Genomic DNA, 16,823 nt, shown 5'->3' with positions numbered 1-16,823 from the left:
CTGGTCTGTACCTTAGGAAAGGCTAGGCTCAAGAATCACTAGCAAATTATTAGGATTTTCTTGTTTATTTTGCTACTTTTGAGTGAATCATTCATATACAGAAAAAGCTTTTGTTCTTTTTTAGTCAATTCATAGCAACTGGTATGAGAGCAATGAGAAAATTGATATTGAAAAAGAATAACAAAAGCAGGACATGACATACCTTGGACTGAATATGAATATAATTGGTGGCATAAAATTTCTTCTTTGTCTTTCAAAGTAAAATGCATAGATGAGAAAAAAAAGTTGCATGTTTGAATGTTGTTACAGAAAGACTAGTATAAAGTAAAAATCTAAAAATGAGATGATTTAAAAAAATGCAACATGCTAAGAACAAGAAAACCAAAATTCATCATATTCTTAAATCATTACCAGATAATGTCTAAAATTAACATCTTTTAACCTCATCATACTATCATATCCTCAAAGCACATATACATATATGATACTAAAAAATTCAAAATGGTACTTATTAGTACAAAGATCCAAGCTTGTTGTCGTGAATCTATTTACTATGTTATCATAATGATAAAACATAATCATGGGATCATTAAAACATTGATTATTTCACATGTAATAATGATAAAACATAATCATGGGATCCTTAAAACATAGAACATGATCATATTTCATCTTTTCATGTCATCATTCCAATCCTAATGTATTCTTACTTTAACATTATGCTCTTTATCCTTACACTAAAAGTTCACTCATAAAACTTTCTAAATATATCTTTAGATTGGTTCATGTTTCTTTCAAGGTAAAGTATATACATGAGAAAAAGAAGTTTGATGTTTTAATGTTGTAACATAAAGAAAAGTGAAAGTACGATGCTAAAAAATGATTTTAAAAAATGCAATGTGCTAATAATAGGAAGACTTTTTCAAATTAAAATGCATAGATGAGAAATTAGAAGTTTAATGTTTCAAAGATGTTACAAAAAGATAACTTTAAAGTGCGATGCTAAAAATGAGATAATTATTGAAGATTGAATGTAAAATGGAAGTTTTTGAAAGTACAATGTTGTAATTGTAAGTTTTTTTCAAACCAAAATGCATGAGAAAAAGTTAAAATACAATGCTAAAAATGGGATGATTTTTTAAAATCGAATGTAAAATGGAAGTTTTTGAAAATAAAATACTTTTATTGAAAGTTTTTTCAAAGTAAAATGTATAGATGAGAAATTAGAACTTTGATGTTTCAAAGATGTTACATAAAGAAAAAGTTAAAGTGCAATGCTAAAAATGGAATATTTTTGAAAATTGAATATGAGATGGAAGTTTTTGAAAGTGGAATGCTTGAATTGGAAGTTTTTCAAAGAAAAATGCATAGATAAGAAAAAGAGAAGTTTGATGTTTCAATGATGTTACATAAAGAAAAAGTTAAAGTATGATGATAAAATGGGATGATTTTTGAAAAATGAATGAAAAATGGAAGTTTTTTTTATAGTAGAATGCTTGAATTGGAAGTTTTTTCAAAGCAAAATACATAGATGAGAAAAAAAAAGCAGTTTGATGTTTCAATGATGTTACATAAAGAAAAAGTTAAAGTACAATGCTAAAAATTAGAGATTAAAAAAAAGGAAAATGGATGTTTTTGAAAATAAAAAACTTTGATTGGAAGTTTTTTCAAATTAAAATGCATAGATGAGAAATTCGAAGTTTGATGTTTCAAAGATGTAACAAAAAGAAAAAGTTAAAGTGCAATGCTAAAAATGAGATGATTTTTGAAGATTGAACGTAAAATGGAAGTTTTTAAAAGTACAATGCTTTAATTGTAAGTTTTTCTCAAAGTAAAATGCATACATGAGAAAAAGTTAAAGTACAAGCTAAAAATGATATGATTTTTTAAAATCGAAAGTAAAATGGAAGTTTTTTCAAAGTAAAATGAATATATGAGAAATGAGAAGTTTGAAGTATCAAATATCTTACAAAGAGAAAAAATTAAAGTGCAATGCTAAAAATGGGAAGATTTTTGAAAAATGAATGTGAAATGGAAGTTTTTAAAAGTAGAATGCTTTAATTGTAAGTTTTTTCGCACTAAAATGCATAGATGAGAAAAAGAGATGGTTGATATTTCAATGATGTTAAATAAAGAAAAAGTTAAAGAAAATGCAAAAAATGGGATGATTTTTGAATATCGAATGTAAAATGGATGTTTTTGAAAGTAAAATGCTTTGATTGTATGTTAGTTTCAATGAAAATTGCATAGATGAGAAAATTGTAAGTATAAAAAAATAACAGAAGCAAAACACGACAAAATATAGAGTGGTTTAGTGGTGGAACATACCTGGAGTATGAAATGAAAGCATTTTGCTATTTCTGGATCCCCACTATAAAAGTGGAAATATACACATGTTTAGTATCACACAATTTTTTTCAATGACAATTTAAATTCAAAAAGAATAAGTAACAGCAGGACATTACATACCCAGCAATGAATATAATTGGAGGCAGACAACTTATGAAGAAAATTTATTCTTTGTCTTTCCCATAACATGTGATAAGTCCTACAAACACATACCACAAAACATAAGTCATAAGTCATACATGATTAATCTAATATTTAAAACTTTTTTAAATTAAAATTTTGCAATAAATAAGAGTTTTGGAAGCATAACTTTAATAAGGGAAAGTAATGGAATAGTGCAATCTTTTTTCTTGCATATAAACCTAAGAAATTTTATCAATATTGTTTTCTGTATATTTGGATAAATATTGACGTAATTGGTTAAATTTTTTTAAACACCATGATAATGATTCAAGAAGTTAACCTTTGGAGAGGTAGGTTTCCAGATGAGATTGGCTTTGAAGGGGCCCACCATGGTTTCAGGTGGAAAGATCCTGTAAAAAGAGTAAAATATTAGTTTGGTGAGGTGACATGGCATTTATTTGACACGTTATCAAAGGTAAATATAATAAAGATCATAAAATTGTCAAATGCATAGACCCCATATCACCAATAACTTACCAGTTAAAACAGTCAACAAGTGACCTACCTTATTGGAATTGAAAGTTGGATTGTTGTTATACACCTGTTAATTGATACAAACAACTAACTGAATGACAAAAATGACACCTTTAAAACAACAAGTGCCATTGTTGTTTCAAACACTCTTCTCGACAATATTAATTTCTTTAAAAGCCTTATCCAATAAGCACCCTGCAAAAGTAAAGGATCATTAAGTTTTTCAGCAAACAGTTTTTAATTATCTAGTTGGCAGTTGCAATGAAAACAGAAAAAATAAAACCATATTCATATCTTCAACCAAAGGAACAGCAGGGAAATGGAGTAACTGCCTTCATGACCAAATCAAGATTCTTGAACAATATCTAAAAAGCATCAGTAAATCAGATAGTGAATACTCTCAAAAACATATATAGACAACAAACCTGGTATATAATATGTGGTAGTTCACCTTGATTTACAGTTTTTTGTTGAGATGAAGCAGGGAAATGAAGTGGAGCAGCATGCAGCATGTTATCCACCAAAATAAAACGCATCAGCAAAACAGATAGTGAAATACTCTCAAAACAAAAACATCTATACACAACAAACCTGGTATATAATATATAATATATGTGGTAATTCACCTTGATTTACAGTATTTTGTTAAGAGATGAGGCAACAGAAATCAGGGTTTCCTTCAATTTTCCTAACCCTGTCCTTCAAAAGAGATGAGATGTTACAAATCAAGATTCTTGAACTATATATATATATATATATATATATATATATATATATATATATATATATATATCTAAAAGGGAATACGAAAACCAACATGAGAATATATATTTCTTCATTGTTGAGGAAGTTGACAGAGAATGGGAAGTTACACTCTATCTTGAAAGTAGAATGTTTGATTTCAACCTTTTTCAAAGTAAAATGCATAAATGAGAAAAAGAGAGGTTTGATAATTTAACAACATTACGTAAAGAATAAGTTAAAAGTATAATGCTAAAATTGTGATGATTTTAAAAAAATTAATGTAAAGTAGAAAATTTTTAAAAGTAGAATGCTTTAACTGTAAGATTTTTTAAAGTAAAATACATAGATGAGAAAGAAAAAAAAAGTTTAATGTTTCAATGATGTTACAGAAAGAAAAGTTAAAGTTAAGTGCTAAAAATGGGATGATTTTTAAAAACTAAATGTAAAATGGAATTTTTGGAAGTAGAATGCTTTAATTCTAAGTTTTTTTTAAAGTAAAACACATAGATGAGAAAAAAGAAGTTTGATGTTTTAATTATGTTACACAAAGAAAAGTTAAAGTACAATGCTAAAAATACGATGGTTTTTGAAAATTGAATGTAAAATGGAAGTTTATCAAAGTAGAATGCTTTAAAATGCAAGTTTTTTCAAAGCAAACTGCATAGATGAGAAAAAAAATGTTTGATTTTTCAATTATGTTAAAGAAAGTACAATGCTAAAATGGGATGACTTTTAAAAATTCAACGTAAAATGGATGATTTTGAAAGTAGAATGATTGGAAAAAGTTTTCAAAGTAAATTGCATCGATAAGAAAAAAAAGATGTTTGATGTGTCAAAAATGTTACAGAAAGGAAAGTTAAAATATAGTCCTAAAAATTGGATGATTTTTGAAAATTGAATATAAAATGGAAGTATTTGAATGTAGAATGCTTTAATTGAAAGTTTTTTCAATGTTAAATGCATAAATAAGAAAAACGGACGTTTGATGTTTCAATGAAGTTATAGAAAGAAAAAGCTAAAGTATAATGTTAAATTTGTGCTGATTTTTAGAACTTCATTGTAAAATGGAAGTTTTTGAGAGTATAATGCCTTAATTGTAAGTTTATTCAAAGTAAAATTCATAGATGAGAAAGAAATAAAAAAGATGTTTGATGTTTCAAAGATGTTAATGAAAGAAAAATGTAAAGTACAATTCTAAAAATGGGATGATTTGTGAAAATTAAATGTAAAATGGAAGTTTTTGAAAATAAAATTCTTTAATTGGAAGTTTTTTCAAAGTAAATTATATAGTTGAGAAAAAGAAAGTTGGAAGTTTCAATGATGTTACATAAAGAAAAAAGTTTAAGTAAAATGCTAAAAATCGGATATTTTTGAAATTCGAATGTAAAATGGAAGTTTTTGAAAATAAAATGTTTTGGTTGAAAGTTTTTTCAAAGTAAAATGCATACATGAAAAAATGAGAAGTTTGATGTTACATAAAGAAAAAGTTTGTAATGTCAATATGAGATGATTTTTGAAAAATTAAATGTAAACTAGAAGTTTTAGAAAATACAATGCTTTAATTTAAGTTCTTTTGAAAGTAAAATGAATACATGAGAAAAGGTTAAAGTGCAATGCTAAAAACTGGATGATTTTTGAAAATCAAATGTTAGGAAGTTTTTGAAAAATAAAATGCTTTCATTGGAAGTTTTCAAAGTAAAATGCATAGATGAGAAAAAGAGAAGTTTGATGTTTCAAGGATGTTACATAAAGAAAATTTTAAAGTGCAATGTTAAAAATTGGATGATTTTTAAAAACTGAATGTTATATAGTAAATAACAGTCGATTAGGAAATAAGTTTATGCATGAAAATTATAATTAAAATCAAACTTTGGAATTTTTTTAAATAAACTTTTTTATGGCTTTTATATTGTAACATTTATTTTCGTTTTCGTATTCATGACATTCATTTTCGTTTGGTAATTTATATCACGTAATAATCATATTTAACATCCAAGACTTATATAATCATTTGGTGGCACTTTTTTTGCAACTGCAATTTGTATGTCGGTTGAAATTGGTGTGTTTTACTTTTTTAAAAATTTGTACTTAAACTTTTATTTGAATTTGATACATAAATATTAAATTTAAAGGTGTTACTATATTGCGGAAAAAGTTGTTTGGACAGGCCCGATTAGGCCTGGCAATCGTGTCGTGTTTGGGTTGGCGTGTCGCGGGTTGGCGGGTCAAAATATGTCACCCAAACACGACCCATTTAAATATACAAGTCATGGGTTGGCGGGTCACGTGTTGGCAGGTTTGGAACATAAACCCATATATGACCCGCCAACCCATTTATTTATACGGGTTCACAGGTTGGCTGGTTTGTGGGTTAGATTTGGGTTCGTGGGTCCGAATTCTAGACATTTAAGTCTTAAACATCCAAATGAAAATTAAAAACATTCATAGAAACATGTTACAGACTTAGCCTTATAGGTTACGTCTTACGACCTTAGACCATCCACCACGAGTCAAAATGTCAAAAGAGTCAAATGGTTTATGAATCAATGGTATATATTATATAATACTTATTAAATATTCATACTTGATACATAAATATATTTAAAAATAAAATAATTTTTTATTAAGAATATAAACGGGTTGGCGGGTCAACCCGTTTATTTTTTGTGAAACTCATATATGACCCGTTTAATAAACAGGTTGGCGGGTTAGCGGGTTGGCGGGTTGAAAAACTCAACCCAAACCCATTTATTTCGTGTCGTGTCGCGGGTCGTGTCGCGTGTCATGTCGAGAATTGCCAGCCCTAGGCCCGATGGGTTCACATTTGCCTTCATAAAAAGGTGTGGAGACAAGATTAGTGAAGACATTTTCATGGTTGTTCGTTAATTTGCAGGGCACTCTGTTTTGAATTCGGGTAGCAATGCATCCTTTATCACGTTGATTCCTAATTGCAATGACCCTCTTAACATCTCAGATTTCCATCCTATAAACCTTATTGGGAGTGTTAGTTAAATTATATCTAAATGCCTTGCCGAGCGACTTAAAAATGTCATGCCTTCGTAAGGCGCAATCAGCTTTCGTCAATGGTAGAAGCATTCTTGACGGACCTCTGATGGTCACTGAGGCTATTACTTGGGCTAAGAAAAAAAATATTGATTTTAAGGTTGATTTTGAGAAGGATTTTAATACTCTAAATTGGAACTACTTAAACGATGTGATAAGACAAATGGCGTTCAGCGAGAAATGGAGAAAATGGGTTATCGCTTATATATATCTTCTTCAAGAATCTTTAGTTAATGGGGTTGCCACACAACAATTCAAACTTCAAAAGGGAGTGCGCCAAGTTGCTTTGGCGGAAGCTTTGAAAAAAGGCCTTTACAAAGGCGTGAACCTTACCAACAATGATCCCAATCTTTCAACCTTCCGGTTTGCGAACGATACTCTTTTCCTTGGAGAATGGAATATATCAAACGCCTTAAATCTTATGAGGCTTTTGAGATGTTTTCATATTTGTTTTGGTTTAAAGATCAACATCGCCAAGTGTAGAGTTATGGGTATTGGCATGCATAAGGAATAGGTGATGAATATGGATACCTTTTTAGGGTGTGAGGAAAAGACTCTCCCTTTCTATTACCTTGGAATGTCGGTTGGTGGATGTATGTCGAGAATGTTAAACCAGAGAGCTCTAATTGAAAATTTTCAAAATAAACTCTCAAATTGGAAAGCTCTTTGTCTCTCTTTTGGATGAAGATTAGTGCTTTGTAAAGCGGTTATATGGAGCTTGGGATCGTACATGTTCTCGCTCTACAAGGCTCCTGCCAAAGTCATCAATAAACTAGAAAGTATCCGGTGCAATTTCTTTTTTTTTATTTGGGGGGGGGGGTGTGAAACGGATAAAAGAATAATCGCATTGGTTGCATGGAAGAAGGTCATAAACTTGAATATTAATGGGTGTCTTGGAATTGGAAGCCTTCAATCACTTAACCTAGCTCTCCTCTCAAAATGGTGGTGGCGGTTTAAGAAAGGGGAAGGATCTTTATGGCACGATGTAGTTGTGACATCCCCATTTCCACGACCATAAAAGAACGATTTTGTTTATGCTTTGTTTAAAAATCAGAGTAGCATTTTAAATAAAAGTGTTGCGGAATTTGTTCCCCAAATAAAATATGATAAAAATTTATCAAAGCATTTCCGTAGAAATGTGTTTCATTAAAGACCTCGGGATGTCATGTTCGATACACATCAAAAGCATAAACGGTGCAATATAAGTCTTACTACATTTATTCATATCTACAGGCCTATATCCGTAATCCCTCATCCAAAACATCACATCTATGCTCGAACGCCACTACCTGTAATACATGAAACTGAGTGGGTCAGGCTTGGGAGCCTGGTGAGCACATAGGGTTTTCAACCCACAATAAATAAGTTATTTGATTTCATCAACCAACAATAACCCGATTACCTGTTCCTGTGATCCTCACTTTACGTTCCTAAACACCTATCATAAGGGACCTACCCTAAGGATCATCATCATGATGGATACTACTACCTAGGAGATTCCTCAGCAATAAATGACCTTAAGGCAACCATGAGAGGGATGGAGTACACCGGTGAACACATCGTTCACAAACCCCCTACAGGTTGCGAGCCTGCTAGTGTTCCACTAGACTGTCTAGAAGAGTCTATGGTCGTCATCCATACTCCGCTAGATGATAGAATCAACAACAACAACATTGAGACCTCTCATCATTTTATCACACATCGTCTATTACATCTTCCCATGTTTTACCCCAATATTTTTGTAGATATAAAATACATATACAGTTTAAATCATTTAAAATATATATAAAAATCGTTCATCCAACATAGATAGCAAGTATAAAGATAATATGCACACATAGCACGTAATTTATATAAAATACTAGGCGAATGCCCGCGCGTTGTGCAGAAGTAACTATATAGTTGAAGTCTTTACAAATATATGTTTTTTAAATATAACAATAGCGTTGTTGTTAAATTTGATATAATAATCTTTATACTAAATTGATATAATATATTGATTATTTTGAATTATATGATAATATATATACATCTATTATAACTTCATAATCTCAATCGTTTGAAAGACTTCTACCCGTGACTTACACATGAATAAAATTAAATATAATATATAGTTTAATGTTATTTATAGTTGTTATTGTCAATTAATTTTTTAAATTTTATTTGTTTAATGTTTTAATTTATATCATTATAATTATTTAAAACATCAAACATTATTTTTTTTATTTTAAAGGTAAGAATATAATCATTTATATAGAGTTATTTTTAACTATTGTTATTGAAAGTTATTTTAAACTACTTATTTGGAAAACTTTTAAGAATTATAAATATATATTTAGGAAATATTTCAGTTAATCTGATATTACAATTTAGTTTTTGCATTTATGACTACAATTTATCACTATTAACTATTTACAAAATATTCTTTGGTTATTCAAGTGGAATTGAAATTTATATTTAAGTTAACATTGTAATGCGCAGAAACACCTGTATAGCTGTAGTTTTTATAAAAATATGTTTTTTTTTTAATATAATAATAACGTTGTTGTTAAATTTGATATAATAGTTTGTATACTAAATTCAAATAGTATATTGATTATTTTTAATTATATGATAATATATACATCAATTATAACTTCATAATCTTAATCGTTTGAATGAATTCTACTCGTGAGTTACACATGAATAAAATTAAATTTAATATATGGTTTAATGCTACTTATATTTGTTATTATTGTTAACAAATTTTTTAAAATTGATTTGCTTAATGTTTTAAATTCCATCATTATAATTATTTAAAACATCAAACATTATTTTTTGATTTTAAATGTAACAATATAATCATTGATATAGAGTTATTTTTAATTATTGTTATTATAAGTTATTTTTAGTTACTCATTTGAGAACTTTTAACCATTATAAAAATATGTTTAGTAATATTTTAGTGAAATTGAGATTGCAATTTAGTTTTAACATTTATCACTACAAATTATCACTTTTAACTATTTATAAAATATTTTTTTGGTTTTTAAATGGAACTGAAATTTATATTTATGTTGACAATGTAATGTTATATTTTAGTTAACAATTTAAGCATTTTATCCAAAATGTTCAAGGGTTGTAGCTTTAAACTGATAATGGTTTACATATAACAACATATTAAATCTAATAAATTAAGTATAATATGTTAAAAGTTAAAGACATAACTTTGTAAGTAGAAGTAAATATATTATTTAAAAATTAAAATTTAGTTGACTTATGATTACACTTTATGTTTGATATTTATTTAACCTTATTAACCAACTTATAATCATTATTAGAAAGACACTATAATTTATCACTTATAACTATTTACAATATATTATTTGGGTTGTTTAAGTTAACCTAAACTTTATATTTAAGTTGATCCTATAATGTCATTTTTAAATTAATAATTTAAGTGTTTTATACAAACTGTTCCAGAATTATATCTTTAAAATGATAATGATTTACATCCAACAAATATATTAAAACTAATAAATTAAGTATAATATGTTAAAAGTTAAAAAACATAACTTTATAAATAGAAGTAAGGATATTATTTTAATATTGAAATTTAGCTTATATATGACTACACTTTAGATTTGATATTTGTTTAACTTAATTAACAAAATTATAAATATTATTAGAGAGAAATTGAAAAGTCATGGGGGTTTCAAATGAATGTGGCGAAAGGAAAAAATACATGGGAGTTTCAAATGAATATGGTGAAGGGAAAAATGCTTCCTTTATAAGCATATATAATGATTTCATATCTATGTGTAAGATGAAAGTGACTATGCACTCACCTGAAAAGGTGGTGATTCCGAACTCAAACATCGCTTCGCTTCTTAAAAATAATTTTCTTCGACGAAACCTAATATTATTACCACTAGATTTTAGTCTAATATTTATCGTGACTAATTATTATTATTATTATTATTATTATTATTATTATTATTATTATTATTATTATTATTATTATCAAAGCGTTTAAACAATATTTTCCAACCACTATGTACAAACAAGGGTCAGACATAAAACACCGGAGGGCAGAACCATTTCAAAACAAATTTTCATTTCCAAACATAATAAATTTCATAAAAACAATTTCAAAACTCATTGTATCAAATTTTATCTCAGAAAACATGTCCCAGAATATCAAACACATAAATCTCTATAAGTGTGTACGGATCATGTCGGCGCCTTCCTGCGATCCTCGTTGGTACCTGAAACACATATCACACAACACGGTAAGCATAGATGCTTAGTGTGTTCCCCAAAATACCACATACAACACGTACGCCACTCAAGGCTAATACTCTACAAGACCTTTCAGTCAATGTGTCTCAGGGGACTTCCATCCCATAATTCTGGTAGACCTTCCGGTCCCACTTCTCTGACCTTTCGGTCCGTATCATCTTGACCTTCCGACCCATACACTGTTGACCTCCCGGTCCGTATCATAATACTCATAACATAACGTAGCACATACATATCATATAACAACATACATCACATACTCATCATAGCACATAAGACCTTCCGGTCGCACATAATTACCACTCTAAGTAAAGTATAGTGAGAAGACTCACCTTGTATGATGTCGAATAACCTCTCGTGCTCGATAACCCGACCTAGCTTCCTCCTATCAAAATGATAACACCTCTAATCAATACTTTCACTTATCCTTATCTCTAAAGAATGGGTAGAAGACCATTCTACCCTTCCCTGAAATTTCTTGAATCAGCTTGACCAAAACCCTAAGGTCAATTGAAGTCAACTCTAGTCAACGGTCAAACTTTGACCAGACTCGTCGAGTGTACTCGGGTGACTCGACGAGTCCATGCATGTTCTCAAAATCCTCCTAAGGCCTCACTCGACTCGTCGAGTTAGCCTTTCACTCGACGGGTTACCACTGGTGACGAATCGCGGGGCAACCCGACTCGACTCGTCGAGTCCCCTTATGAACTCGGCGAGTTCCCTCCATGGCAACACTCAAATGACCTTCTGAGGTCAGATCTGCTTCTCTAACTTATAGATCTAACCTCGTAACACCCAAAAATTACGTAAAGGTTCAATCTTTAAGCTCATGCAACACTCATATGTCCTTATTGATGAAATAGCTCCTAAAATGGCAACCAAGGTCCACAACTCCAAAGGGACTACACAAAGCTGGAAGGTTGAGACTCTATGGACCTCTTAAGGTCCAGATCTAATGCTTATTCCACATTGGGACTTCATATACTCCAAAATCCTTTGAAGACAAGGGTCAAGAAACCCTAGATTCATGCTATCTACACCATACAAAAAGAGAGGGTCGATTTGTTACCTCAAAGTGAAACTCCTTACTCCAAAATCTCAGAATGGCAACCTCCTTTGGTCCTTCTTGCTGAAACCCTTCTTTTCCTTTGCAAAATCACACCAATAAAGCTCAAGATGGCTCTTATCTCACTCTTAATGTTCTCTGGTTTGTAAGGATCTCTCAAGGGTGAAGGTGGCCACTAATGAAGGCCATAAGGACCCTCAAATAGGGCACAGGCCCAAAGATTTAAAGTTTCTGTCCACAGCGCGGACTCGTCGAGTCCATTCATTAATCCGAGTCATCAGTCGCGTTCCTACTCGACGAGTTTAGGCATCAACTCGTCGAGTCCCTCTTCTTAATTCAAAATAAATACTTATATTATGATACCTGGAAATCCGGATGTTACAATTGTTCCCCACTAGAATCAGACTTCGCCCTCGAAGTCTCACTCTACAAACAGCTTTGGGTGCTTCTCCTGCATCTCCGTCTCCGGCTCCCAAGTCAGATCGGACCCTCTCCGATGTTGCCACTGGACCTGAATCAAGGGCACCTCTTTGTTCCTCAGAACCTTGATCTTCCGATCCAATATCGCAATCGGCCTCTCAACATAATTCAGGCTCGCATCCACCTGAATATCCTCTAGCGGTACTACCGCCGTCTCATCGGCTATACACTTACTCAACTGAGACACGTGGAAGGTATCATGTATTTGGCTCAACTCCGCAGGTAGCTCCAAACGGTATGCTACCTTGCCCACCCTTGCGGTCACCCTAAAAGGACCAATGTACCGGGGCCCCAGCTTGCCCCTCTTCCTAAACCGGATCACTCATTTCCAAGGGGACACCTTCAGGAGTACGAAGTCTCCAACCTGTTACTCGAGCTCGGATTGTTGCCTATCCGCATAACTCTTCTGGCGACTCTGGGCTGTCAGCAACCTCTGTCTGACCTATTGTATCTGCTCAGTCGTCTGAAGCACTATCTCAGTGCTACCCATCACTCGTTGTCCTTCCTCTCCCCAGCAGATGGGTGTTTGACACCTCCTCCCATATAAAAGCTCAAAGGGAGGCATATATATATATATATATATATATATATATATATATATCAATACTCGTATGGTGGCTGTTGTTGTAGGAGAACTCAACCAAAGGTAGGTACATATCCCAACTTCCACTGAAGTCCAAAACACATGCCCGAAGCATGTCCTCAAGCGTCTGAATCGTCCGCTCACTCTGTCCATCCATCTGTGGGTGGTATGCAGTACTAAAGTGCAATCCCGTACCCAAATCCTCATGAAACTTCTTCCACAACCTGGAAGTGAAACGTACATCTCAGTCCGACACAATCGAGATCGGCACCCCATGTCGCGACACCAGCTCCCTCACATATAACTCTGCCAGCCTCTCAGCAGAAGAGCTCTCATTGATAGCAAGGAAGTGAGCACTCTTCATCAGCCGATCCACAATCACCCAAATTGCATCAACACCCTTCATGGTCCTCGGCAATTTGGTGATGAAATCCATAGAAATCTGTTCCCACTTCTACTGGGGAATCTCCAATGGCTGCAACTTGCCATGCGGACGCTGGTGCTCGGCCTTAACCTGACGACAGGTCAAGAACCTTTCTACAACCCACGCAACATCCCTCTTCATACAGGGCCACCAATAATCTCTCTTTAGGTCCAAATACATCTTAGTGGCCTCGGGATGGATCGAGAACCTCGATCTGTGCGCCTCCTCCATCAATATGCTACGTGCCTTGCCCGTAAATGGCACCCAAATCCGACCATGAAAGGTCATAAGCCCTCGGCTATCGGTAACGAACTCGGATACCTGCCCAATCACCCGCTCTCTCTTGCGGTTCTCCGAACTCACCGCCTCTGCTTGGGCCTCTCGGATGGTATCCAACACCGGAGTCATCACCGTCATCCTCATGCATATATCTCGAATCAGGGCACTCTCTGCTCTGCGGCTCAGAGCATCGGCTACTACGTTAGCCTTGCCCGGGTGGTACAGGATCTCACAATCATAATCCTTTACCACATCCAACCATCTCCTCTGGCACATGTTCAGGTTGGCCTGATCCATCAGATACTTCAAACTCTTATGGTTCGTGTATATGGTACACCGAACCCCATACAAATAATGGCGCCATATCTTGAGGGCGAACACCACTGCCTCCAACTCCAAATCGTGGGTGGGATACCTCGCCTCATGAGGCTTCAGCTGCCTCGATGCGTATGTTATCACATGCCCTCTTTGCATAAGCATCGCGCCCAACCCTGATATTGACGCGTCACAGAACACCAAAAAATCCTCCATTCCCTCTGTAAGGGCTAACACCGGGGCTTCGCACAGCCTCTGGCGAAGAGTCTCAAACGAGTTCTGCTACTCGGGCTCCCAAGTAAAAGCAACGCCCTTCCGGGTCAATCTGGTGAGGGGAACGACAATCTTGGAGAAATCCTTGATAAATCTATGGTAGTAGCCAGCCAACCCCAGAAAACTCCTAATCTCAGTAGGGGATCTCGACACCTCCCATCTCATAACAGTCTCAATCTTGGCCATATCGATCATTATCCCATTCTGGTTAACAAGGTGTCCCAAGAACTGGACCTCTCGTAACCAGAAATTGCACTTGGAGAACTTGGCGTAAAGCCTCTCCGATCTCAATACTCCTAGGATCTCCCTCAGATGCTCCTCATGCTGCTCTCTAGATCTCGAATACACCAGAATGTCATCGATGAACACAATCACCGATCGATCCAACATCGGCCTGCATACTCTGTTTATGAGATCCATGAACGTTGCTGGTGCATTGGTGAGCCCAAAAGGCATCACCACGAACTCGTAATGCCCATAACGAGTCCTAAACGTCGTCTTCTAGATATCCTCATCCCGCACTCTCATCTGATGATATCCAGACCTCAGGTCTATCTTGGAGCACCAAGACGCTCCCTGCAGCTGATCGAACAGATCATTGATCCTCGGTAATGGGTAACGGTTCTTGACCGTCAACTTGTTCAACTCCCGGTAATCAATGCACATCCGGTGTGAACCATCCTTTATCTTGACAAAAAGGATCAGCGCTCCCCACGACGAGCTACTCGGTCAAATAAACCCCTTCCTCAGCAGCTCCTAAAGATGCGATGACAACTCCTGCATCTCTGGCGGTGCAAGGCGATATGGTGCCTTGGCAATGGGCGCCGCTCCTGAAACCAAATCGATGTGAAACTCCACCTGCCTCTCGGGAGGCACCCCCGACAACTCTTCGGGGAGAACATCCGAGAACTCCTGCACTATCGGCACCTCACCGACCGAACTCGGCCTCTCTGCGGCCACTCATGTATCCATCACATAGGCTACAAACCCGTTGCAACACTGTTGTAGACTCCGTCTCGCTCTGGCAGACGAGCAAAATGCTGACCCACATCGGGTGCCTTCGCCATATACTGTCAGCACTCCCCCACTAGGGTCTCGTGTTGTCACCATCTAACGCTCGCAATCTATAACAGCCCCAAATCGGCTCAGCCAATCCATACCCATAATGACGCAAACGTCCCCCATAGCAATCAGGACAAAATCTATCGGGAACTCAACACCGAAGATCTCGAGTACACATCCTCGAATGAAATCAGTAGCATACACCGCTCGCTCGTCGGCTATGGAAATAAAGGTCGACTCAATGCCTCTCATCGGATACTAATGTGCTGACTAAACGCTACAGACACGAAAGATCGACTCGCACGTGAGTCAAAAAGCACTAAAGCAGGTACATAACTCACAAGAAAAGTACCTACGCATACCATAATATAAGCACAATATCTCAAACTCAGCATAAATAGATGAAAGAATACATACCAGCCACGACATCGGGCACTGCGCAGACCTCCTCCGCTGTCAACTAAAAGGCTCTCCTGCGAGCCTTCGGTGCCTCGGCCTTCACTGGCCGACCCTCACTAGCTCGTGCAACAACAGGGGTAGATCCCTGGGCTGATCCGTGTAACAACTGCGGACACTCAGCCTTCCGATGGCCCGTCTGGTTGCAATGAAAGCAAACCATAAATCCCTTGGGGAAGTCCTTGGCTATATGCCCCTCCTTGCCACACTTGTAGCAAGCACCTGCTCGACACACTACATCATGTCCCTTGTCGCACTTCCCACAAGTGCAGCCCTTTTGGCCTCCAGATCTCGTATCGGCGGGCTTAGCCCGCTTGGCTGCCGGCTGAGACTGTACCGGCCGCCTGTCCTTCCTCTGAGACTCGGCCTCCTCCCTGACTTGAGTCTCCAGCTCGATCTCCCTCTTCCGAACATTTTCCCGGAGCTCGGCAAATGTCCGGTATGACGAGTTCGCCATGAATTCCCGAATGCCTATCCTCAGTATGCTCAGGTATCGGCTCATGTGGCTTGCTTAGAAGACACATGCTCATGGTAAAACAACGCCCTCTCCTGAAACATCCATGTAATCACGGTCACGGACTCCGTCCCCTGCTTGAGGGACAAGAACTCCTACGCCAACCGTTCCCTCTCCACCAGGGGAACATACTCGTCCTTATACATGGTGGTGAACCTCTCCCAGGTCACTGCTGTAATCTCCGCAAGAGTGAGATCTGCCGTCACAAACTTCCACCAATCCTTCGCTCCCAAGCGGAGTTGGTTCAATGTGAACCGTACCCTCATGCTCTGGACAC

General features: G+C 35.3%; 1 protein-coding gene and 1 long non-coding RNA gene across 2 annotated transcripts; one reads left to right on the top strand and one right to left on the bottom strand.

Moving 5' to 3' along the window:
* Nucleotides 1-2,181: 2,181 nt before the first annotated feature.
* LOC145100115 (uncharacterized) lies at nt 2,182-3,726 on the bottom strand. The gene is made up of 5 exons (XR_013704832.1): nt 3,432-3,726; nt 3,290-3,371; nt 2,813-3,201; nt 2,470-2,548; nt 2,182-2,371 (listed from the first exon to the last, which is right to left on the bottom strand). It is a non-coding gene; the product is annotated as an uncharacterized LOC145100115 (long non-coding RNA).
* Nucleotides 3,727-6,796: 3,070 nt separating this feature from the next.
* Nucleotides 6,797-7,327, top strand: LOC145098352 (uncharacterized). The gene has a single exon (XM_079035989.1). It carries the CDS (start codon nt 6,797-6,799, stop codon nt 7,325-7,327), a length of 531 nt encoding a protein of 176 aa, XP_078892115.1.
* Nucleotides 7,328-16,823: the final 9,496 nt, after the last annotated feature.

This window comes from Lactuca serriola, chromosome 4, assembly GCF_051521515.1.
Source record: "Lactuca serriola cultivar US96UC23 chromosome 4, Lser_US96UC23_V15, whole genome shotgun sequence".
Taxonomy (NCBI): Eukaryota; Viridiplantae; Streptophyta; class Magnoliopsida; order Asterales; family Asteraceae; genus Lactuca; species Lactuca serriola.
Note: the sequence above shows the minus strand (reverse complement) of the source record. Positions and strands in the feature narration are given on the sequence as shown.